Below are 24,930 nucleotides of genomic sequence, written 5' to 3'. Positions count from 1 at the left end.
TTTAAAAGTAAAAGTCCAAGTGGGCGTGTATTATGTGCGTACATCGGGGCGTTTTTAATACTTTCACTAGCTGGGCGCTCTGATGAGAAGTAACATCCTCTTCTCTTCAGAACGCCCAGCTTCTGACAGTGCAGATCTGTGACGTCACTCACAGGTCCTGCATCGTGACGGCCACATCGGCACCAGAGGCTACAGTTGATTCTGCAGCAGCATCAGCGTTTGCAGGTAAGTCTATCTTACCTGCAAACGCTGATGCTGCTGCAGAATCAACTGTAGCCTCTGGTGCCGATGTGGCCATCACGATGCAGGACCTGTGAGTGACGTCACAGATCTGCACTGTCAGAAGCTGGGCGTTCTGAAGAGAAGAGGATGTTACTTCTCATCAGAGCGCCCAGCTAGTAAAAGTATTAAAAACGCCCCGATGTACGCACATAATACACGCCCACTTGGACTTTTACTTTTAAACACACCCACTTGGACTTTTGCAAGCCTCATTTGCATAACTACAAAAATGGTCATAACTTGGCCAAAAATGCTCGTTTTTTAAAAATAAAAACGTTACTGTAATCTACATTGCAGCGCCTATCTGCTGCAATAGCAGATAGGGGTTGCAAAATCTGGTGACAGAGCCTCTTTAAAAATCTATTTCTCCCAATTACAGCAATACACCATATGTGATCATAAACAGTAGGGCTCAGAAAGGCAGGGGCGTTATTTGGCATGTAGATGTTGCTGGATTGGTTTCTGGGCGCCATGTTGCATTTGTAGAGTTTATGAGGTACCAGTACAGGGGAAACCCTTTTAGGCTGGGTTCACACAACCTATTTTCAGACGTAAATGAGGCGTATTATGCCTCGTTTTACGCCTGAAAATAGGGCTACAATACGTCGGCAAACATCTGCCCATTCATTTGAATGGGTTTGCCGACGTATTGTGCAGACGACCTGTAATTTACGCGTCGTCGTTTGACAGCTGTCAAACGACGACGCGTAAATTGACTGCCTCGGCAAAGAAGTGCAGGGCACTTCTTTGCCACGTAATTTGAGCCGTTCTTCATTGAACTAAATGAAGAGCAGCTCAAGATATACGAGCGTCACAGACGCCTCGTATATTACGAGGAGCATTTACGGCTGAAACGACACAGCTGTTTTCTTCTGAAAACAGGCTGTCATTTCAGCCGTAAATGACAGCTAGCGTGTGAACATACCCTAAAAGTGACCCCATTTTGGAGACTAGACCCCTTGAGGAATTGTAGTTTTTATGGGGTGCACGCGACTTTTCGATCAGTTTTTATACTATTTCTTAAGAGTCGTGGTGACTAATTGGTTTTTTATAACTTTTTTTTTTTTTTACAGCGTTCACCATGCGCTATAAATGACATTCACTTTATTCTGCGGGACAATACGATTACGGCGATACCATATGTTTATAGTTTTTTTTGTCTTATGGAGTTTGCACAATAAAACACTTTAAAAAAAATCATTTACTTTTTGTGTTGCCATATTCTAAGGGCCATAACTTTTTTTATTTTTCCATCAAGAAAGCTGTGTGAGGGCTTGATTTTTGCATTACGAACTGTAGTTTCGATCAGTACAATTTTTTGGTACATGCGACTTTTTGATCGCTTTATTCCCTTTTTGGGAGGTGAAGTGACTAAAGAGGTTTCTGGAACGTTTTTTTTTCTTTTACAGCATTCACCGTGCGGGATAAGTAACTAGATACTTTTTTGTGGGTCAGGCGGTTACGGACGTGGCGATACCAATTATGTATAGTTTCTTTTTTTTATTCATTTATTTTAATAAAGGACTGATAAGGGAAAAAGGGGAATTTTTACTTTTATTACTTTAAAACTTGTTTTTTTTAATTATTACACAACTTTTTTATTTTGCCCCACTAGGGGCTTGAAGGCAGGAGGCCTTGATCACAATTCTAATACACTGCACTACGCATATTAGAGCCATCAGTTACTCACCTTTGGCAGGACCTGCTAGGCTTCCGTAGATAGCAGACCATCGGCCGCCTGCATTTGTGATGCGAGACTGCCGATGGGCTTGTAACCCCTTAGAAGCAGTGTTCAATAGCAATCGCGACTTCTAAGGGGTTAATCGGCGGGGACCGCCGCGATCGGTCCCTGCACTCTGAGCTGTCATAGCCTGCTGTTGGAAACCGCAGGTATCACAGCTCAAACACACGCCGGCTAAAAATGGCGGTGTGCTAAATCATGTCAGTACTATTACTGAGCTAAGCACTAACGATGCGCTCAGCCCGAAGTAATAGTACCGAGCTGAGCGGGAAGTGGTTAAATCCAACCAAGGAAAACATCTGGATGGAGGTTGTATGTTCTCCCTGTGCTTGCATGGTGTTCGTCCGGGTATTCCCATTTCCTCCCACACTCAAAACGAATACGGATAGGTTACTGGGTTCCTATGAAATGGACTGTAGTGTGTGTCTAATAGGGAAATTAGATTGTGAGCCAATTGGGGACAGTGACGGATTTGAATAGCAATAATCTGTACAGCGATGTAGAATAGGTTGGTGCTTCGTAAGAAAAATAAATAAAAAGGGATATTCACCTATGTTTGGCTCAGTTTCTCAATGAATGGATTGTGTCCACTACTCGAACTCTATGGGGACACCAGTCGCTATGAACCAGCGATCTGGGGTCAAAAGACCCCCATGTTCCCAGTAAGTGAGGGTCTCAGAGGCTACACTCGCAATTCAAGCGTTTATGGCATATCCATGTACACATAAGGAGTCATACACATGTGGTGGGAACCTGTACAGTGGCAAGCAGTCCCTGTGGCTCTGTGCGCCTCTGTATGGCACTACATTATGAAGATAATGCCCCCTAAAAGTAATGCTTCAACCTCCAGAATACGGAAACTGATTGAGTATGCCACAATTTTATTTTCATATGGAACCCAACCACATAAACTTTTGTTTGCCTCCTTATGAAGGTACACTAGGGCACCAAATATCTCTGTGCATGCTGCATTACAGCACTGTACAACTCAGGTTGTACGGAGCCATGATGGTCATGTACATGAGCCCTAAACCTATAGTAGCTGTACATTACACACAATGTCATTTACAAAGTACCGGTCATCAAAATGACATCCAATATCAGAAAATAAGACATAATATATATTAAAAAAAAGTGTTTTATTACCAGCACACAGTAGTTTTATATGAACAATATGAAAATAAAAAAAGTAAAGCTGTACTCACTATGACATGTACATGAGTTCAGATTTTTCTATGTAACCTAATATTGGTCCTGACAGATCCCAACACGACACCAAGTCCAAGAGTGCATTCTCTGCTGCATGCCAAAACTTGCAGTCTGAGTAGTAGAACAGTTTATGACTTAAATGATTTACACTTGGCATAAGAGTTCTAGTAATAAATTTATATAACAGTAGAAGGTCGTCACAGCGACATGGTACCATCTGTGAATCTGGGGTAAAATAGTGGTATACTTGTTACCATGATGCAACTCAAAGCAACCTTGTGACAAATACCAAAAAAGTAATCCTGTGAGGGCAAACAGTGTCATTGTGGAGCCACAGAGTAAAAGCGGCTCAGTTATAGATAGAAGTTAGGCCAGATGCTAAATCTGTAACCGAACCAAAATGAATCAAGTATACCATCTGTATGCCTGTATCTGAGGTCAATGTCTGTATAAATGAAAATTTTCCAGTTATGCCCCATCACGTTTTTGGCCTACCTTTAACGTATATGCCAGGAAATGCTCCCAACATAGATGTTAACGTAGGCTGTGACTGATGCCTAACCGTGGTTTCCATCTCCCAAAGACTATTATAAGATACTTCGACATAAGTCATGACATATACGTTAAACAAATGCCATAATAGTCTATGGGTGACGGATGTTGCAATTAGCCATACGCCACAGGAAACCAGGCAGCACATCCAAAATAATAAGGATCTTTATTCACCTATGCAACGTTTCAGCTCTGCTGAGCCTTTCTCAAGCATAATGCTTGAGAAAGACTCCGTGGAGCAGAAATGTTGCATGGGTGAATAAAGTTTTACTATTTTGGATGTGCTGCCTGGTTTCCTGTGGCGTATAGCAAGGGACTACTAGATCAAATCCCGTGAGACTTACACCCCTTTATTCTTTACATTTGAATCCAGTGCTGTTGACCTCTAGTTTGTATTACTATCAGGAATATGTCACCCATAGACTATCATGGCATCCCTTTTACGTATAATCATGAACAGATATTGAAATGCTCAATAAATATACGTTTAACGGATGCCTGTGACATATGCCATAGAGCGGCATTAATCACCTGAAGGATCCCATTTAAAAAACAAAACGTAAATAACGCATGGTATAATTGATTGGGGAGGGTCTGACTGCTGTAGTCCCTTTGCCCATTTCCGAACAGTGCCAATCCTAAACCAGATGCTCTGTGGTCAATTGGTACACAATTGCAAGTGAATGTGGCTGCATTGCAAATCCTTTACAGCACCTGTTATTTAATAGAAAAACACACATTTGCATTAAAATGAGCTGTTCAACATTTAGGATAAATATGATGCACCAGCATGCTGATCCGCATGGTTTTCAAATGGCTTATTAATGGTCGTGTGGGTGTTGCGAGTAAAACTGCAGTTTACCTGCTAAATTGTGCAGCCATTGATGGATAGACCCTTATAGCCGCATGATTTTGCAGGCAAACAGCAGTCTACCTATGGCCATTAACAAGCAATACGAAAACCGATCCAAACAGCATGCCAACACACTTTACGGTGCCTCGTGGGGCCTTAGCCTAATCGACCACAGAGCTCCCATAATGTGAATAGCCTGAGGAAGGAGCCGGTATGGCTTTGAAACTGGTTGCTTGTTTCACTTTATTATTTAATAAAAGAAAAAACTAAGTAAGAAAACTCCAGCAATTTTATCTCAAAACGAACACTAAAATGGACAAAAAGGTTGCAGTGCCTTCTGAAAAGGGTCGCTTTTTGCAATCTTCATTATTTTTCCATATTGCGCTTCACATCTCTTTGGTCTGTATGGATGACACTTTACTACATTGGCCAGTATCCTGTAGGAGCAGCAAGGGACCCAGACAACAACAGTGAAGAAACAGAGCTAAATTGTAGACGGTAAGTCTATTGGAATTGCCCTTTATCCACAAAATTTTCCCCAGTTCTCTAAATGGACCCTTTCCCCATCTCATTTAGGGTTCTAGATATTCGAACATCTTTTTTTACATTAAAGTCAGAAAAAAGTACTTGAATATAAATGGTCTGATACAAGACACGTTTAGTGCCAAGAGATTTTCCATTTGACTGTTGTCATATGTAGTAGCCTCTGGATTCCTTTAACCTGTTCACTGCCATGGACGTATGTATTACATCACGACTTTAAATGCTTGCCACACTGGAGTTTAGATGTTGGGTTGATACCAAAGCCCAGAATCTTAGCTTTCAAATGAACCAGGTTTAAAGCTCTAGGTGCAATATTCGGGGATCAGGATGAAACATTTTACTTCCTGTTTTATGTCTCTATACGGTCAGGATCAGACTTGCAGGTTTAAAGTTTTTGGCCCCATTTTTTTTTTAGCCAAAACACAGGCGTGGACAAGGAAAAGAGATGATTCAGTCTTTTTTTTTTGGGATACATTTCATGCCTTACTTAAAAAAACAAAGACAAAAATGGCACCAAAACTGCATGTGTGATCTTAGCCTAAGGCTGAAATCACACATGCAGTTCTTGTGGCAGTTTTCTGAGCCACAGGAGTGGATACAAAAGAGGATGCATATCAGTGTTTCCTTTATACTTTCTATTCTTTTGGATTCACTCCTGTATTTGGCTAAAAAAAACAAAAAACAAACAGACCCCTGTATCTAAAACTGCAAGTGTGATCCCAGACTAAGGAGAGGAGTGGGAAGGGAGGAAGCTGCAAGTGATGATTCTATCATTTCTCCCACTGTACAGCCGCCCAGTGGCCCCATGGTATCATCCACCTTACCAATGAGAGAGCATATAAGATTTAGGCTGGATTTACACAAAGCGTTTTGCTGCATTTTTTCACTGCGGTTTTTTTAGGTCACAAAAAAACAAACAAACAGTGACCAGATATTATTTCTAAGTCTATAGTGTAAAATAGAAAACACTACATACAAAGCATTTTGGTTTGTGGTGCTTTTGGGGGTCAGCCGCGTTTTTTTTCAAAATGCAGTGTGTTCTGGGTATGGCGTTTTTTCCCCCATTATCTTCTTTATAGGACTTCCAAAAGACCATAAAAAATGCATGCTCAAAATTTTACAAAATTAAAAATGGCATAGTAAAGATGCATATTTTACACATTTCTATAAATTAAAAAAAAAATATACAAGGTCATGCTCCTCATGGGTGTTACCACTAAGTGGAGTCATAGCTGCTGATGCAGAAGTTATTCACATTACTTAGTGAGTGTCCATAGAGGATTCATTTCTCTGCTGCTCACCAAGACTGCATTAGACTCAAAATATATAAAATAAATAAGATCGGTCTTTCTTGGACACATCACACAGAGGACGTTGTTCCATTTATTGAATCATTCATGTAGGCTATACTAGTATCTTCATTTTCCACTGGTTGCCTTGAAAATGATTGAGAGAATGTGTAAATTTCATTATCTTTCATTGAAAGAGCAAGGGGTTCATCCATTAGATCTTCTTTGATACTTTCATCATTGACCTCTTCTTTGGTGCTTCCATTAGGGAAAATGATTGGGGGAACAGGTGGAGCATCACCCATGGGCCCCTCAAAAGGTTGGTAGACATCAACCTCTGGTACCATTCCATTGGTTTCTTGTAAGAGGTGGCCATAGACCATGGTATCATCAATGACGGCATAGATATGGGACTCGTTAGTCTTTCTGCCCTTCTTGAAAAAGGCATGGCGCCGAGGTGCCTCTGTGTTCACCTTGGAGTTGTATATACCCACAGGAGATTCGATCAGCTTTTTCCTTCAGGTTAAAATAAAAAATATATAGATTACCAACATTGTGTATAATACACATACATAAACACTCAGTCAATAGAATTCCAAATAACTCTAGCTTGGACAAAAGACCATCTTACATTTTTCCTGCATTTTTTATGGCAAAAATAGAACACCCCGCAGCACTAATTTTACCATAAAAAAAAAATCCAGGAAGCATGACCGAAACCTAGTGTGCTCCTTACTAAGCCAATGGGAATTGATAAAAAACAGGTCCAGCATAACGGTCATGGCGGTTATAGATTAAAGCCATGGCGTGAGTGTAAACAGAACATAAAATATATATATTAACCCCTTCCCGACATTTGCCGTACATGTACGTCATGGAAAGCATTGACTTCCCGCATCTTGCCGTACATGTACGCCAAATGTTTGAGACCGGCTCAGAAGCTGAGCCGGTCCCATCATCACCGGATCTCAGCTGTATTTTACAGCTGACATCCGGCTATAACGGCGGGGACCGAAATTAGTTTCGATCCCCGCCATTAACCCCTTAAGTGCAGCGCTCAAACGCGATCGCTGCACTTAAGGTGTTTGCAGCTCATCGGAACCCCAGTAATGAAATTGGCGGGGTTCCGGTGGCTGCAATGGCAACCGGAGGCCTAATACTGGCCTCCCGGTCTGCCTAGCACCGAAGCCGGTCAAGATCCGCCCGGCGGCGGAGCCTGATCGGCTTCCGTAGCTGCCGGCAAGATGGCGCCGGGTCAGGAGCTGATCCGGCGTCATCAGCGGTGGAAGTCAGCTGTATGTTACAGCTGACATCCACCTGTAACGGCAGCTAGCTCCGATCCCTGCCATTAACCCCTTCGATGCAGCAATCGAAAGCGATTGCTGCATCGTAGCGGTTACTAGCAGATCGCCAGCCCTGACAGTCAATCAGGACTGGCGACTGCTGTTATGGCAACAGGAGACACAATGGTCTCCTGCTCTGCCATTACGGAAGCCGATTTAGGCCCCGCCGGGAGGCGAAGCCTAATCGGCTTGCTGTCAGTGAATGACTGACAGATCTAATACATTGCACTACATAGGTAGTGCAATGTATTAGAAAAAAAAAAATCTGACCGTTGGACCTTCAAGTCCCCTAGTGGGACTTGAGAAAAAGTGTAAAAAAAGTATAAAAAAGTGTAAAAAAGTGTAAAAAAAAGTGCAAATAATGAAAGTTTGAAAACAATAAAAGTTTCAAGTAATCAAATAAAACACAATCCCCCTTTTACTCTTATCAAGTCCTTTATTATTGAAAAATAATAATAATCCATATGTATTTGGTATCGCCGCGACCGTAACGACCTGAGGTATCAAAATATTATATTATTTATTGCACGCGGTGAACAGCGTAAAAAAAACCGTAAAAAACGTTATCAGAGTTTCTGTTTTTTAGTCACTTTGCCCTACAAATGTTAGAATAAAAAGTGATCAAAAAGTCGCACGTATCCAAAAATGGTACCTATAAAAACTATAGCTCGTCCCGCAAAAAACAAGCCCTCATACACCTCCGTCGACAAAAAAATTAAACCGTTATGGTTCTCACAACTTGGCGACAGAAAAAATACATTCTTTTTACAAAAGTAATTTTATTGTGCAAAAAGTTGTAAAACATAAAAAAGTGCTATAAATTATGTATCGCCGGAATCGTACTGACCCGCAGAATAAAGTTAACATGTAGTTTATAACGCATGGTGAACGCTGTATAAAAAAAAAAAAAAAAAAAAGCTGTGCCAGAATTGCGTTTTTTTGTTTACCTGGCATCCCAAAAAATAGGATAAAAGGTGATCAAAAAGTCACATGTACCCCAAAATGTTACCAATAATAACTACAGCTTGTCCCGCAACAAACCAGCCCTCATACCGCTACGTCTATTAAAAATAAAATTAGTTATGGCTCCAATAATTCAGGAAATAAAAAAATATGCAGTTGTGCCCGAGGGGAACATTTCTTCTGTTTGAAGAGGCGATTTATCAAGGACCTAAAATTAGGGAACCAGGAAAGGGAGGGCCCAAAACATATCCGCTGGAAGAGACGGTGCCCGTATTATACCAGGACAACACTTCCCAGCAAAATTCCTCAAACGGGATCAAAAGGGGGATAATAAAGGACGCCATATATCAGTGTGACACCGGCCTGTGCAGAAAGGATTGCTTCACAGCGTAACACACATCTATGGATTATTTTATAGTTTTTTTTACCCCATTATTATACCACCTGACTATGCCCCTTATATACTCCGCCCGGCTTACATATGCCCTACATTATAAACGGAAACACCAGTAAGACTCCAAACAAAACTACTACCAAGCAAAATCCACGCTCCAAAAGCCAAATGGCATTTCCTCCCATCTGAACCCTACAGCGTGCCCAAACAGAAGTTTCCTTCAACATATATGGCATCGTCATACCCGGGAGAACCCTTTTAGCAATTTTTGGGGTGTGTGTCTCCAGTGGCATAAGCTGGGCACGACATATTTGCCACTGAATGGCATATCTAGGGAAAAATATACATTTTTAATTTGCACCATCCGCAGCGCATTCATTTATGGAAAAGACCTGTGGGGTGAAAATGCTCACTACATCCCTTAATAAATGCCTTGAGGGGTGCAGTTTCCATAATGGGGTCACTTCTCAGGGGTTTATTTTTATTATTTCACATCTGAGCCTCTGCAGTTGTGAACCAATACTTTGTAAATCGCCAAATTAGGCCTCAATTTGACATGGTACGCTTTCACTCCTGAGCCTGGTCGACTGTCCAGGCAAGAGATTAGGGCCACATGTAGGGTGTTTCTAAAACCAGGAAACCCAGCATAATAATTAGAGAGCTGTCTTGTTATGGTGGCACAAGCCGGGCACCACATATTGTCCACATATCCGTGGAAAAAATCCCATTTTCACTCTGCAACATCGAGTTCACACTAATTTCTACAAAACACCTGCAGGGTTAAAATGCTCACTACACCCCTTGGTAAATGCATTGAGGGGTGTAGTTTCCAAAATTGGGTCACTTCTGGGGGGTTTCCACTGTTTTGGGCCCACAGGCGCCCAAAAACCAATCCAGCAACATCTGCACTCCAAATGGCGGTCCTTCCCTTCTGAGCCCTGCCGTGTGCCCAAACAGTAGTTTATGACCACATATGGTGTATTGCCGTACTCGGTAGAAATTGCTTTACAAATGTTGGGTTCTTTTTTTTCCTTTATGTGTTGCAAAAATGAAAACATTTGCGCTAAAGCTACGTCTTATTGAAGAAAAAGGATTGTTTTTATTTTCACTGCCCAATTCTAATAAATTCTATGAAACATCTGTGGGGTCAAAATGCTCACTACGCCCCTAGATGAATTCCTCAAGAGGTGTAGTTTCCTAAATGGTGTCACTTTTTGGGCGTTTTCATTGTTTTTTCCCCTCAGGGGCTTTGCAAATGTGACATGGCCTCCGCAAACCATTCATGCTCAATGTGATCTCCAAAAGCCAAATAGCGCTCTTTCCCTTCTAAGCCACGCCGTGTCTCCAAACAACCGTTTATTACCACATGTGGGGCATTGTTTTACTCGGGAGAAATTGCTTTACAAATTTTGTGGTGCTTTTTCTCCTTCAGTCCTTGTGGAAATGAGTAAAAATAAGCTAAACCTACATTTTCTTTGAAAAAATTTAGATTGTCATTTTCAGGGCCTATTTCCAATAATTTATGCAAAAAACCTGTTGGGTCAAAACGCTCACTATACCCCTAGATAATTTCCTCAATGGGTGTAGTTTCCAAAATGGGGTCACTTGTGGGGGGTTTCCACTGTTTTGTCCCCTCAGGGGCTTTGTAAATGTGACAAGGCCTCCGCAAACCATTCCTGCTAAAACTTGAGCTCCAAAAGCCAAATAGCGCTCTTTCCCTTCTCAGCCACGCCGTGTCTCCAAACAACCGTTTATTACCACATGTGGGGTATTGTTTTACTCGGGAGAAATTGCTTTACAAATTTTACGGTGCTTTTTCTTCTTTAGTCCTTGTGGAAATGAGAAAAAAAATCGCTAAACCTACATTTTCTTTGAAGAAATGTTGATTTTAATTTTCACGGCCTACTTCCAATAATTTCTGTAAAAAAACTGTGCGGTCAAAATGCTCACTGTACCCCAAGATAATTTCCTTGAGGTGTGTAGTTTCCCAGATGGGGTCACTTTTGGGGGATTTTGACTGTTTTGGCACTGCAAGAGCCCTTCAAACCTGACATGGTGCCTAAAATTTATTCTAACAAAAATAAGGCCCCAAAATCCACTAGGTGCTGCTTTGCTTCTGAGGCCGGTGCTTCAGTCCAGTAGTACGCTACGGCCACATGTGGGATATTTCCTAAAACTGCAGAAACTGGGCAACAAATATTGAGTTGCATTTCTCTGGTAAAACCTTCTGTGTTATAAAAAAAATTGTACAAAAAATTTATTTCTGCAAAAAAATATGAAATTTGTAAATTTCACCTCTAATTTGCTTTAATTCCTGTGACATGTGTAAAGGGTTAAGACATTTTATAAATGCTGTTTTGAATACTTTGAGGGGTGAAGTTTTTAAAATGGGGTTACTTTTTGGGGGTTTCTAATATATAAGGCCCTCAAAACCACTTCACAACTGAACTGGCCCCTGTAAAAATGGCCTTTTGAAATTTTCTTGAAAATGTGAGAAATTGCTGCTAAAGTTCTAAGCCTTGTAACGTCCTAGAAAAATAAAAGGATGTTCAAAAAACGATGCCAATCTAAAGTAGACATATGGGGGATGTTAATTAGCAACAATTTTGTGTGGTATAACTGCCTGTCTTACAAGCAGATACATTTAAATTGAGAAAAATGCAAATTTTTGCAATTTTTCGCTAAATTTTGGTGTTTTTCACAATTAAATACTGAACATATCGAGCAAATTTTGCCAGTAACTTAAAGTCCAATGTGTCACGAGAAAACAATCTCAGAATCGCTTGGATAGGTGAAAGCATTCCGGAGTTATTACCACATAAAGTGACACATGTCAGATTTGAAAAATGAGGCCCGGTCAGGAAGGTCAAAAGTGGCTAAAGAGGGAAGGGGTTAAAGTAGTAAACTAGTAGTGACACATGTAGTACTAATTTTAACACAAAGAAAACATTTGGTTCACCTGTACCTATATACTCTACATGGCCAAAAGTATGTGGACACCCTTCCTAATTATGGGGTTCAGGTGTTTCTGCCACATTAAATTAAGCACACAGCCATGCAATCTCTAAAGACAAACATTGGTAGTAGTATCAGTCGCATTGAAGAGCTCAGCGACTTTAAAACGTGCTACCGTCATAGAATGCCACCTTTGCCTCAAATAAGTTCGTAAAATCTACTAGATCATCCCTGGTCAACTGTAAGTGCTATTATAATGATGTGGAAGAGTCTAGGAGTAACAACTGCTTAGCCACAAAGCAGTAGGCCACGCAAACTCGCAGAGCAAGCCCATTGAGCGCTGAAGCGTGTGCCACATAAAAATAGCCTATCCTCTGTTGCGTCACTCACTACAGAGTTCCAAACGACTTCTGGAAGAGACATCAGTACAAGAACTGTGTGTCAGGAGCTTCGTAAAATGGGTTTCCATGGTACAAGTTTAAGACCACAATGCATAGTGCCAAGAGTCGGCTGAAGTGGTGTAAAGCATGCCGTCCCTGGACTCTGAAACAATGGAAACATGTACTCTGGATTGATTAACCCTCCTTCCCGCAAAATGACGTGTCTAGTACGTCGGCATTGCAAGTAACTTACTGCAATCCGACGTACCAGACACGTCATGTAGATGAAGCGGGCACAGGAGCTGTGCTCTCTTCATCTTCAGCGGGTGTCAGCTGTAATATACAGCTGACATCCCGCTGCAACGGTGGCAATCGCAGTTACCGCCGTTTAGCCCCTTCAATGCGGCGGTCAATGGCGTCCATCGCATTGAAGTGGTTGACAGAGGGAGGAGGCTCCCACTGCCCCCCCCCTGCGTGAGATTGCGACTGCCGATGGTTGCTATGGCAACCAGGAGGCCTAGCAACGGCTTCCTGGTTGGCCAGGTGCGGAAGCCTATTAGGTCCTGGCCAACGAGGACCCAAAATGGTACCCATAAAAACTACAGTTCATCACACAAAAAACAGGCCCTCCCAAAGAGATAACTGGAAAAAAAAAAAAAAAAAAAAGTTATGACTGTCAGAAAATGGCCACCATAAAACATGATTTTTTTTTATTTTTTTATTTTTTAGAAAAGAGTATTTTTATTGTGGGAAAGTAGTAAAATGTCCAAAAAAAATTATTTAAATTTGGTGTCGCTGTCAATTTTTCGACCCACAGAATGAAGTTAATATGTTTCTTTTACAGAGTTCACTGTGCAGTATAAACAAGAAAAAACAAAACTGTGCTAGAATTACTGTTTTTTTGTTTCCTCATCTCCCAAAATCTTTAATAAATAGTGATAAAACAAAACCGCATGCACCCCAAAATGGAACCAATAAAAATTACAGCTCGTTCCCTCACACAGCCCCGTCAACTGAAAAATAACACGTTATGACGCTCAAAACGCAATGATGCAAAATTATGCTAAATGACGGCCCAGGCACATTTTTTAGGTCCAGTAGAATTTCACTAAACACCCCACATCGTCATTTGCTGGACCCCACAGGTGGACCCTGTAGATGCAGCGGAGATGAGGAAACTTTAGGGCCTTGTGCTGCTTATAGGGCTAGTGAAGAAGTCAAAGATTAGGCAATACTGGAGCGCAGATATTTTGTACAATACCCAAAAAACTCGGCCTGTGCATAAAGGATTGGTTCAAAGCGTACCACAACAATCCATGGAGCATTAATTTTATGATGCATTCACCCCATTACTACATCATCCTATTACGCCCCGATGCATTCACCCCATTACTACATCATCCTATTACACCCCGATGCATTCACCCCATTACTACATCATCCTATTACGCCCCGATGCATTCACCCCATTACTGCATCAACCTATTACGCCCCGATGCACTCACCCCATTATTGCATCATCCTATTACGCCCCGATGCACTCACCCCATTACTACATCATCCTATTACGCCCCGATGCACTCACCCCATTACTACATCATCCTATTACGCCCCGATGCACTCATCCCATTACTACATCATCCTATTACGCCCCGATGCACTCACCCCATTACTACATCATCCTATTACGCCCCGATGCACTCACCCCATTACTACATCATCCTATTACGCCCCGATGCACTCACCCCATTACTACATCATCCTATTACGCCCCGATGCATTCACCCCATTACTGCATCAACCTATTACGCCCCGATGCACTCACCCCATTACTGCATCATCCTATTACGCCCCGATGCACTCACCCCATTACTGCATCATCCTATTACGCCCCGATGCACTCACCCCATTACTACATCATCCTATTACGCCCCGATGCACTCACCCCATTACTACATCATCCTATTACGCCCCGATGCATTCACCCCATTACTGCATCAACCTATTACGCCCCGATGCACTCACCCCATTATTGCATCATCCTATTACGCCCCGATGCACTCACCCCATTACTGCATCATCCTATTACGCCCCGATGCACTCACCCCATTACTACATCATCCTATTACGCCCCGATGCACTCACCCCATTACTACATCATCCTATTACGCCCCGATGCACTCACCCCATTACTACATCATCCTATTACGCCTCGATGCACTCACCCCATTACTACATCATCCTATTACGCCCCGATGCACTCACCCCATTACTACATCATCCTATTACGCCCCGATGCACTCACCCCATTACTACATCATCCTATTACGCCCCGATGCATTCACCCCATTACTACATCATCCTATTGCGCCCCGATGCACTCACCCCATTACTACATCATCCTATTACGCCCCGATGCACTCACCCCATTACTACATCATCCTATTACGCCCCGATGCACTCCGCCCAGCTTACACACACCCCCCCGATGCACTCCGCCCAGCTTACACACACCCCCCCGATGCACTCCGCCCAGCTTACACACACCCCCCCGATGCACTCCGCCCAGCTTACACACACCCCCCCGATGCACTCCGCCCAGCTTACACACACCCCCCGATGCACTCCGCCCAGCTTACACACACCCCCCGATGCACTCCGCCCAGCTTACACACACCCCCCCGATGCACTCCACCCAGCTTACACACCCCCCCCCCCGATGCACTCCACCCAGCTTACACACACCCCCCCCCGATGCACTCCGCCCAGCTTACACACCCCCCCCCCCGATGCACTCCGCCCAGCTTACACACCCCCCCCCCGATGCACTCCGCCCAGCTTACACACCCCCCGATGCACTCCGCCCAGCTTACACACACCCCCGATGCACTCCGCCCAGCTTACACACACCCCCGATGCACTCCGCCCAGCTTACACACCCCGATGCACTCCGCCCAGCTTACACACACCCCCGATGCACTCCGCCCAGCTTACACACACCCCCGATGCACTCCGTCCAGCTTACACACACCTCCGATGCACTCCGCCCAGCTTACACACACCCTGATGCACACAGTAGAAGATGAAATACCTGTAAAAACCCAAACAAAAACTACTACCAAGCAAAATCTACGCTCCAAAAGCCAAATGACGGTCCTTCAGAGCCCGACAGTGTGCCCAAACAGCAGTTTATGACCAAATATTGGGTATTTCTGTACTCTGCAGAACCCGATTAACAATTAGTGGTGTGTGGGTCCCCAGTGGTACAACATATTGGTCACTGAAATGGCATATCAGTGGAAAAATGGCAATTTTCAATCTGCAACATCCACTGTGCACCAATTTCTGCAATACACTTGCCGGGTCAAAATGCTCACAATACCTCTAGATACATTTCTGGGGTAAATGGGGTAATGTTTCAGGGCTTTCCACTGCACCGGTACCTTCGCTCAATGCAACATGGTGTCATGAAACTAATTTTGTAAAATCTCCACTAACAAAAAACAAATTGCGTCCTTCCCTTTAGAGCCTTGCTGTGTCTCCAAACAGCAGGTTGTGACCACATGCGAGATATTGCCATACTCGGGAGAAATTGCTTTACAAATGTTGGGTGACTTTCTCCTTTATCCCTTGCGAAAATGAAAAAAATAAATAAATTAACTATTTAGTGAAAAAAAATGTGATCTTAATTTTTACGGCCTAACTCCAATAAATTTAGCAAAAGACCTGTGGGGTATAAATGCTCATAATACCACTAGAATGATTGCTTAGGTGTGTAGTTTCCCAAATGGGTTCACTTCTGGGGGGCTCCTACTGTTCTGGCCCCGCAAGGGCTTTTGAAATGTGACATGGCACCTGAAAACCATTCCAGCTAAATTTGAGCTCCAAATGGTGCTCCTTCCCTTCTGAGCTCTGCAGCGTGTCCAAACAGCAGGTTGCGACCACTTATGTGGTATTGTCGTAATCGGGAGAAATTGCTTTTCAAATGTTGGGGTGCTTTTTCTCCTTTATTCGTTGTAAAAATTGAAAATATCCATGGCAAAAAAAAATCTGTGGGGTCAAAATGCTCCCTATACCCCTGGTTAAATTCCTTCAGAGGTGTAGTTATCCAAATGGGGTCACTTTTGGGGGTTTCCTCTAATTTGGTCCCGCAGGGGCTTTGCAAATGTGACATGGCGTCGCAAACCTTTCCATCAAAATTCGAGCTCCAAAAGCCAAATGGTGCTCCATCCCTTCTAAGCCCTGCAAATGGTCCAAACAGCAGTTTATTGCCACATATGGGGTATTGCTGTGCTCAGAAGAGGTTGCTTTAAACATTTTGGGTGCTTTTTCTCCTTTATTTGTGTAAATGGAAAAATCTGAGCTAAAACTACATTTTATTAGAAAAAAAAAAACGTAGATTTTCATTTTCACGGCCTAGTTCCACTAAATTCAGCAAAAAAACGGTTGGGTCAAAATGGTTTATTATACCCCTTGATCAATTGCTTGAGGTGTGTAGTTTGCCGAATTGTGTCTTTTTGGGAGTGTTTCCACTGTTTTGGCCCCACAAGACCTCTTCAAACCTGGCATGATGCCTAAAATATATTCTTATAAAAAGAAGGCCCCAAAATCCAACTAGGTGCTCCTTTGTTTCGGAGGCCTGTGTTTCAGTCCATAAGCACACGAGTGCCACATGTGGGATATTTATAAAAACTGGAGAATCTGGGCAATAAATATTGAGTTGCGTTTCTCTGGTAAAACCCTCTGTTACAGAAAAAAAAAAAAAAAAAAAGGGATTACATATGAATTTCTGCAAAAAAAATTAAGTTTGTAAATTTCACCCCTACTTTGCTTTAATGCTTGAGAAACACCTAAAGGGTTAAGAAACTTTCTTTATGCTGTTTTGAATACTTTGTGGGGTGCGGTTTTTAAAATGGGGTGATTTATGGGGGTATCGTATTGTGCTTGGGCCCCTCAAAGCCACTTCACAACTGAACTGGTCCCTGAAAAAATAGTTTTTTGAAATTTTCTTGAATATGTGAGAAATTGCTGCTAAAGTTCTAAGCCTTGTAACGTCGTAGAAAAAGAAAAGCACGTTAAAAAAACAATACCAACTTAAAGTAGACATATGGGATATGTGAAATAGTAAATATTTTGTGAGGTATTCCAAACTATTTTACAAGCAGATACATTTAAATTTAGAAAAGCGCAAATTTTTGCAAATTCTCCAAATTTTGGTGTTCTTCACAAAAAATGTTTCACTAACAAAGTACAATAAGTCACGGGAAAACCATCTCAATTGATTGCATAGGTAAAAGCATTCCAAAGTTATTACCACATAAAGGGACACGTCAGGTTTGAAAAACAAAAACGGTCTTTAACCCCTTCCCTCTTTAGCCACTTTTGACCTTCCTGACAGAGCCTCATTTTTCAAAATCGGGCAGGTTTCACTTTATGTCGAAATAACTTCGGAATGCTTTAACCTATCCAAGCGATTCTGAGATTGTTTTCTCCTGACACATTGGACTTGGTTACTGGCAAAATTTGCTCGATACATTCAGTATTTAAAACGTGAAAAACCAGGGGGGGGGGGGGGGCGGCGTCTTTCAGCTATGGGTGAGTGAGGACGTGTTTCTCTGCGCTCCTCCACCAGCTCACCTGAAATCGGCTACCATCTGGACTTCACAATGGGGAAGGCGTCCAAAAAGACCAAGGCGGCCTCCTCTTCATGCCCAGCATCCCCACAGGGTGACATCGGGTCGTTCTTCGGGAGGCAGACCCCGATACATCCTCGGGCGGTGCTCCGGTCGGACGCACATGGGCAAGATGGCCGACCGCCATCTCCAACTAGGCTGCCCCAGGGCTATGGGGGCGAGCCTCTTATCGCAGCTGACATCTCCCTGCCCTGTCGGGAGCAGGTACAGGGGACGGTGAGCTGCGCGCTCCGTTCTGGGGCCGCTGCAGAACTCCGGATGTCTTTCTCACCTGGGGTAGACCGCAGTGCGGGGACCCCACTGCCTAGCCCTGCAGTCGCCGGGCCTGACTCGGGAGCCGCCCCTCCTCATCCAGCCTCGTGTGAGGCATTCCAAGATGGCCGCCGCCACTCCTCCTCAGGGCCGCAGCACCCGGACCTGTGTGCTGGGCCCTCTCTGCAGGATGCATCGCTGCAGGCCTGGCCTCTGCTGCCTCCTCCTCAGCAACATCAACCTCCCTGCTGCCTGGACTCTATGCTCGGGGTTCGGGGATCCGCTGATCAAGTCCATCAGGACCTACCTGGGCATGCAGCTGCACCATCACAGGCGGCTTCGTTCCAGCTCCACATGAACTGTGAGTACGGGGGTCATAGACCTCACAGCCCTGGGCCCACTGTTGCGACCTCTGGGTACCAGGCCCAGGTCTCTCCGCAGATTCCCCAGAGCCCCATGTCTCTAGGAGTTGTCCCCTCGTCGCCCTCAGGTTCCTCTTGGGGTGGCCCTCCGCATAGCCAGCCGACTACCCCACCTTTGCTGCCCCAGAGGTCCTCCCCACGCCAGCAGCCTCTGTCCTCCTCCAAGGGGCCTTGTCAAGACTTTTTTTCTGCCAGTCTGCCGGTTCTGGACTCTGCTCACAATCCGGACGGAATCCCGGCGGTTCTCAGATTAAGTCATCCAGACTCCTCATTGGTACCTGTCTGTGAAAATTGCCCCGGCCACTCCCTCGGATATCCGCCAGATGGTTCAAACGTTACCCACCAGGGCTGATATGTCTTCCTTTGCCAGGCAGATTGTGGATGAATGTAAAGCGGAGTTCACCCAGTTCCGTGCTGAACTATCTTCACTCTCTACGAGAGTAGATACTCTTGCTCAGGATCGGGTTGCTGACTGTGACGTTGACGTCTATCCAATCCACCCTGCAACAGCATTCGGCTCATCCGTTTACTCTGCAGCAACATCTGGATGATATTGAGAATCGTAATCGGAGGAACAATCTTCGTGTTCGGGGCCTGCCTGAATCTATCCCTGCATCGGACTTGTTCACTACTCGGTCTACCATCTTCAATAACTTATTCGGTCGTTCGCCAAATACGCACATTGAGATTGATCTTGCTCATAGAGCCCTGCGCCCACTGAATCTGGATGATCAGCGGCCCAGAGATGTCATTTGTCGGATTCATTTCTACGCCATTAAAGAATCGATTCTGCAAAAAAACAAATCTGTCATCTTCCATCAAGGTACGCAGATACGCATCTTGCCGGATCGGTCTAGACACACCTTGGCACAACGATCGGCTCTCAAACATCTTCTGGAGGTACTTCGGAACCGAGGCATCATCTATCGATGCGGCTACCCCTTTGCCCTCATGGTTAGACAAGAAGGTCATATCTACACATTGAGAGCTCCGAGTGACTTACCTGACTTTCTGAGGGATCTCGGCCTTCCTCCTATTGTTATCCATGAATGGCCCTCGCTGTTATCTTCTGTTGGCAGAGGTTCTTACACAGGACGCCCTCCTCCTTCGCACCCGCCACCTGCTGGGGGACGCCCTCCGAGGAGCCCCAGAAGACGATCTGGCCGTGGCCGCGACAGAGAGCCTTCACCGCCTAGAGATCCTGCCCGTTCAGCCTGATAGTTTGGGTTGTCCGAGGCCCTGCTTATATGTTCTGGGATTTCTCTTGATTTACTGTAGGATGTCTAAATTGTTCTATGCCTTGGGTTTTGTTTTCCTGATGTATTAATATGCCTTTCCCTCTATTTTTCACATGTTTATAATAATAGCCGTTTATTGTTATATTTCAATTATTATATGCTGGGAAGCACGGTTTGCTTTTCTGCGTAGCTGTCACCTTGTAGGTACTGGACCAATGGGGTGTGTAATTGCCTCCTTCGGGTTCTTCACGATTTTTTGTTTAGTCTGTACGGCAGTCTTCATTTTGCTGCCTTTTTTGTTGATGCTTTTGTTTTTCTTTAATGCTGTGATTTCTCTCCCTAGACTGTCCATTCCTTTCCTCTTCCTTGTGGTGATCCTGGGCTCCTGCTTTTCCTGTTCCTTCCGGAACGTCTCAGAGAGCGGTTCTGCATGCGTATATGGCTGACCTCACAGTAGCCTCCTTCAATGCGAAGGGGTTGAATACGCCTGAAAAGAGAGCGCAAATCCTGCACCACATGCATAAGCGCAAGGTACATATTGCATGCTTCCAGGAAACACACTTTAAGGAAGGTCACTCCCCTACTATTAGACATACATTTTACACACACTGGCATTTTAGTAATAATCCCCTTTCCAAATCCTGTGGAGTGGCCATATCTCTTCATAAATCCCTCACTCATCAGGTTGTCAATGTTCTCACCGACCCGGATGCTCGATATATAATATTAGTACTAAATATTGGTGGGCGTGAGTTCACTGTGATTAATGCCTATGCCCCTAACATCGGTCAGGTCCCTTTCTTCCTCCATCTCATTGACATTGCCCTTCCGGTTGTGCGGGGGACTGTGATGTTATGCGGAGACTTTAATCTCACTTTAGATCCGACTGGATAATTCCACTGGTCGTTCCAGTATCTCGTATAGTGCTCTCAAACGGTTGAAACACGCTTTTGCGCAGCTTCAGCTCTGTGATGCTTGGCGTCGCCAATACCCTACTGATAGATTATAGTTTTTACTCTCCTCCGCATGGCACCTACAGTCGCCTGGACTACATCCTACTTCAACACCATGCCCTCACATGGGCCGATTCCACGTTCATTGGCAACATATTATGGTCTGACCATGCCCCAGTGTTCTGTACCCTACACCTTCCATTCCTCACTAAAGGTCCCTGGTCCTGGAAACTTAATGAGTCCCTGCTCCTTGATGGGGTTTGCAGTGCCGAACTGTTGCAAACGGTGGAGCACTTCACATCCGATCACGCTCATGATACCACATCTCCGATGATGCAGTGGGAGGCCCTTAAATGTGTACTCCGAGGTGTCCTTATAAAACATGGAGCGTGCCTCAAAAGAGAAAAGGCGCATTCCTTGAAACTTGCTCTTCAAAAAATTAGTTCCCTGGAACTGGCTCACAAGCGTGCGCTCTCTCTTCCGCTCTTACGGGAGTTACAAAGTGCCCGACAAGATGCCCGTCGTCTTTTGGACTCGGCTCAAAAGCGGGCCATCCAGGTGTGCCGGAGCAAGTTTTAGGAGTTTGGTAACAGAAGCGGACGTATGTTAGCCAGAGCTTTAAAGGCTCGATTGGCCCAATCCCACATATCCAGTATTAAATCTTCCTCTGGCCATGTGGTCCATACTACCCCTGAGATCGCGGACTGTTTGCATGCATTTTATTCTGACCTTTATAATCTTCGGCCCTCTACTGACTCCTTGCCCCCGGATCGGGCCTCTTTCCCCTCTCCTTTCACGCCTTTGTCCAAGGAAGTGTCGGAGGAGCTGGAAGCCTGCTTTACCTCGTCGGATGTCCTTGCGGTTATAAAAAGGACCTCCCAGGGGGAAAGAGTCCCGGGCCGGATGGATATACTGCCAAATTTTATAAATCATTGACTGACAGTTTAGTACCACTTCTGCTCTGGGCCTTCAATTCGATCTCACCTGACGTCTTGTTCCCCCCGGGCTCCACCTTAGCCCATGTTACGGTTATTCCTAAACCGGGTAAGGATCCCCAGCTCTGTCCCAGTTATCACCCCATCTCCTTGCTCAACGTCGACCTCAAAATTTATGCCAAGTTGTTAGCTAACCGGCTGAATAAACATCTCTCTGAATTAGTCCATCCGGATCAGGTGGGGTTTGTGCCGGGTCAGGAGGCGGGAGATAACGCTCTTAAAACCTTTGATATTGTCCACCATGCCCAGACTCGTCACGTCCCCCTCATGATCCTGTCCCTAGATGCCGAGAAGGCGTTTGATAGGATATCCTGGCCTGCCCTTCACCAAACTCTTCAACATATAGGACTGGGACCTTCCTTTATGAGTAAAATAATGGCCCTCTACCATTCTCCATCCACCCAACTAATAGTAAACGGCTCCCTCTCGGCTCCATTTGCTATTCATAAATGGTACCAGACAGGGTTGCCCTCTTTCCCCATTGTTGTATGTCCTCGTTATGGAACATCTTGTGGCCTCCATTCGGAACAGCTCGGACATTAAGGGCGTTGTCATAGGTGGGACTGAATATAAGTGTTCTGCCTTTGCTGATGACATATTGGTTTATCTCATGGACCCGCATGTTTCGCTTCCCTCGTTGATGGCCGAGCTGTCCCGCTTTGGAGTATGGTCAAATTTTAAGATAAATTTCTCCAAATCTGAGGCGCTGAATGTATCCCTTTCAGCCTCGACGCTATCGCGCCTCAAAAATAATTTCCCCTTCTCCTGGCCTGGCCTGCTAGGGGTATAACATATTTGGGTACACATATAAGCTCTGATCTCTCCCAATTGTTTTCCAATAACTTTATCCCTTTATTAGCCAAATTTCGCACAGATCTCGCCTCTTGGAATAAAAAGGAATTCTCTTGGTTTGACCATATTAATATTATTAAGATGTCACTGCTCCCCAGACTACTTTACCTCCTGCAGACTATCCCTATCTCCATCCCATCCTCATATTGGCTACACATCCAACAGTGCTTTGGATCCTTCATATGGCCAGTTGGTCGTCCCCGTTTAAGTAGGACGATTCTCACTCGTTCCAGGGGTGCAGGTGGGGTTGGTCTGCCGGATTGTCGCCTTTATTATTTGGCGTCAACTCATGCTCGAGTACTAGACTTTTTCCACAATCATGACTCTAAACTCTGGGTCCGTTTGGCACAACAGCTGTGTACGCGTACCCTTTCTACATTGCCTTGGACCCTGCCTGGGAATAGACAGACTTCCGCCTCCTTTGTCATTTTCCATACCCTCTTGGCACTGCGGTCCTCTGGGAGGATGGGCTCAATGGTTGACCCACTGGGTCCTTTGACCCCAGTCACTGACAACCCCGCCTTTCCGGCTGGGGAGGCACGTCTCTCCTTCCTGGGTAGGTCTTCCCCCAACCCCATGTATTTCACTCAGGTTCTCTCTGATGTTTCTCTGCTCCCACTGGCCATGATCTGCCCCGCTGATACTCCATCGCCACGTCACATTTATGCATACTCCCAGTTAAAACATTTTTACAGTGTCACTAAGTGTAGGGCTCACCTTCACCGGCCACTTACTGATTTTGAGCAGTTATGCGTTTCCACCCGGTCCCCTGCACACGCCATCTCCACACTCTATAAACTATTCCTATCCCAGCGATCCACTCAACTCCCGCCCTTCTGCAGGGCTTGGGAGACAGACTTGGATGCAACATTCTCTGATGCTCAATGGAGACGGTGTATCTACCTTTCCCAGAAGGCCTCAATAGCCATCCAAGCCCAGGAAACTAGTTACAAGATTATTTCTAGGTGGTATCGAGTTCCTGCTGCCCTACACAGGTGGTACCCGTCTGTGCCGGACGAGTGTTGGAGGTGTGGGGCGTCGGGGGTTTCCATGTCTCACATTTGGTGGAGTTGCCCTAGTTTGCAGAGTTTCTGGGAGGCGGTTCTTAAAATTATAATGGAAGTTACGGTTTTGGTCCCTAATTCCCCAGAGGCGGCCCTTTTATTCATGTTCCCTATGCCGCTACCCATTTACAAATGTTCTTTAATTAGACATCTCCTTCAGGCTGCCAAATCGGTTATACCTCGTAAGTGGAAAACTGCAGTCTCTCCGCTGCTGGATGAGTGGTTCCAGGAGGTTGCTTTGATACAGCGAATGGAACACCTTATGGCTCATTCCCCGGCCACTTCTCTGCGGTACCGGGATACCTGTTCTCACTGGCATGCGTTTCGCTCTTCTTCCACCTATCGCACTGTATTGAACTGAGAAAATCATCGTTTCCTATGAGACTCTTAACATTTGGACTGCGGGCTGGTGTTGTGGGGTTTGTTTGCTCTAATCTCGTCGCTGACAGGCGCATAGCTGCTTCTTCTCATTTTATCTAGGATGTTCAGGTGCTGGAGTCCGGGTTCGCCACGACCTCCCTTTCTTTTTCCTTGCCCGTGTTTGTTTCCCATTCTATCTTTTCCTTTTCTCCATGTGTCTATTGTGGGTGATCATTGCTTCCTGTGATTGCGCATACATGTTCTTACCATTGGTTTTTAGGATGTCTGGGGGGTTGGATTGGTGTATTTTTGTTCCTTTTTGTTACAATGCTCATTTCCTTTCAGCTTCCTCAGACTGCTGTGATTGTATTTTGCGCTGGTTATGGCTTGTGATGTTCACTCTCCTGTTTGGGCTGTGCCTTATTGCATGTTCTTTCTACTAGAGTGAAACTTTTCGATTGTATGTGTAATTGTTTGTATGAAAATTAATAAAATTTTTGAATATGAAAAAAAAAAATGTGAAACACAAATTTAGCGAAAAATTTCAAAAATGTGCATTTTTCTAAGTTTAAATGTATCTGCTTGTAAGACAGGCAG

At 44.5% G+C, this 24,930-nt stretch overlaps 1 protein-coding gene across 1 annotated transcript in view; it reads right to left on the bottom strand.

The window, feature by feature from the left end:
* Positions 1-6,302: 6,302 nt before the first annotated feature.
* The window catches only part of CDCP1 (CUB domain containing protein 1), a 51,908-nt gene continuing 33,280 nt past the window's right edge, over positions 6,303-24,930 (bottom strand). The window contains exon 8 of the mRNA XM_075828236.1: positions 6,303-6,985. Coding sequence (XP_075684351.1) covers positions 6,541-6,985 — 445 coding nt within the window. The 3' untranslated portion in view covers positions 6,303-6,540. The remainder of the gene's footprint in view (positions 6,986-24,930) is intronic.

Source organism: Rhinoderma darwinii, chromosome 5 (assembly GCF_050947455.1).
Source record: "Rhinoderma darwinii isolate aRhiDar2 chromosome 5, aRhiDar2.hap1, whole genome shotgun sequence".
NCBI lineage: Eukaryota > Metazoa > Chordata > Amphibia > Anura > Rhinodermatidae > Rhinoderma > Rhinoderma darwinii.
This window is presented reverse-complemented; position numbering and strand designations above follow the sequence as displayed.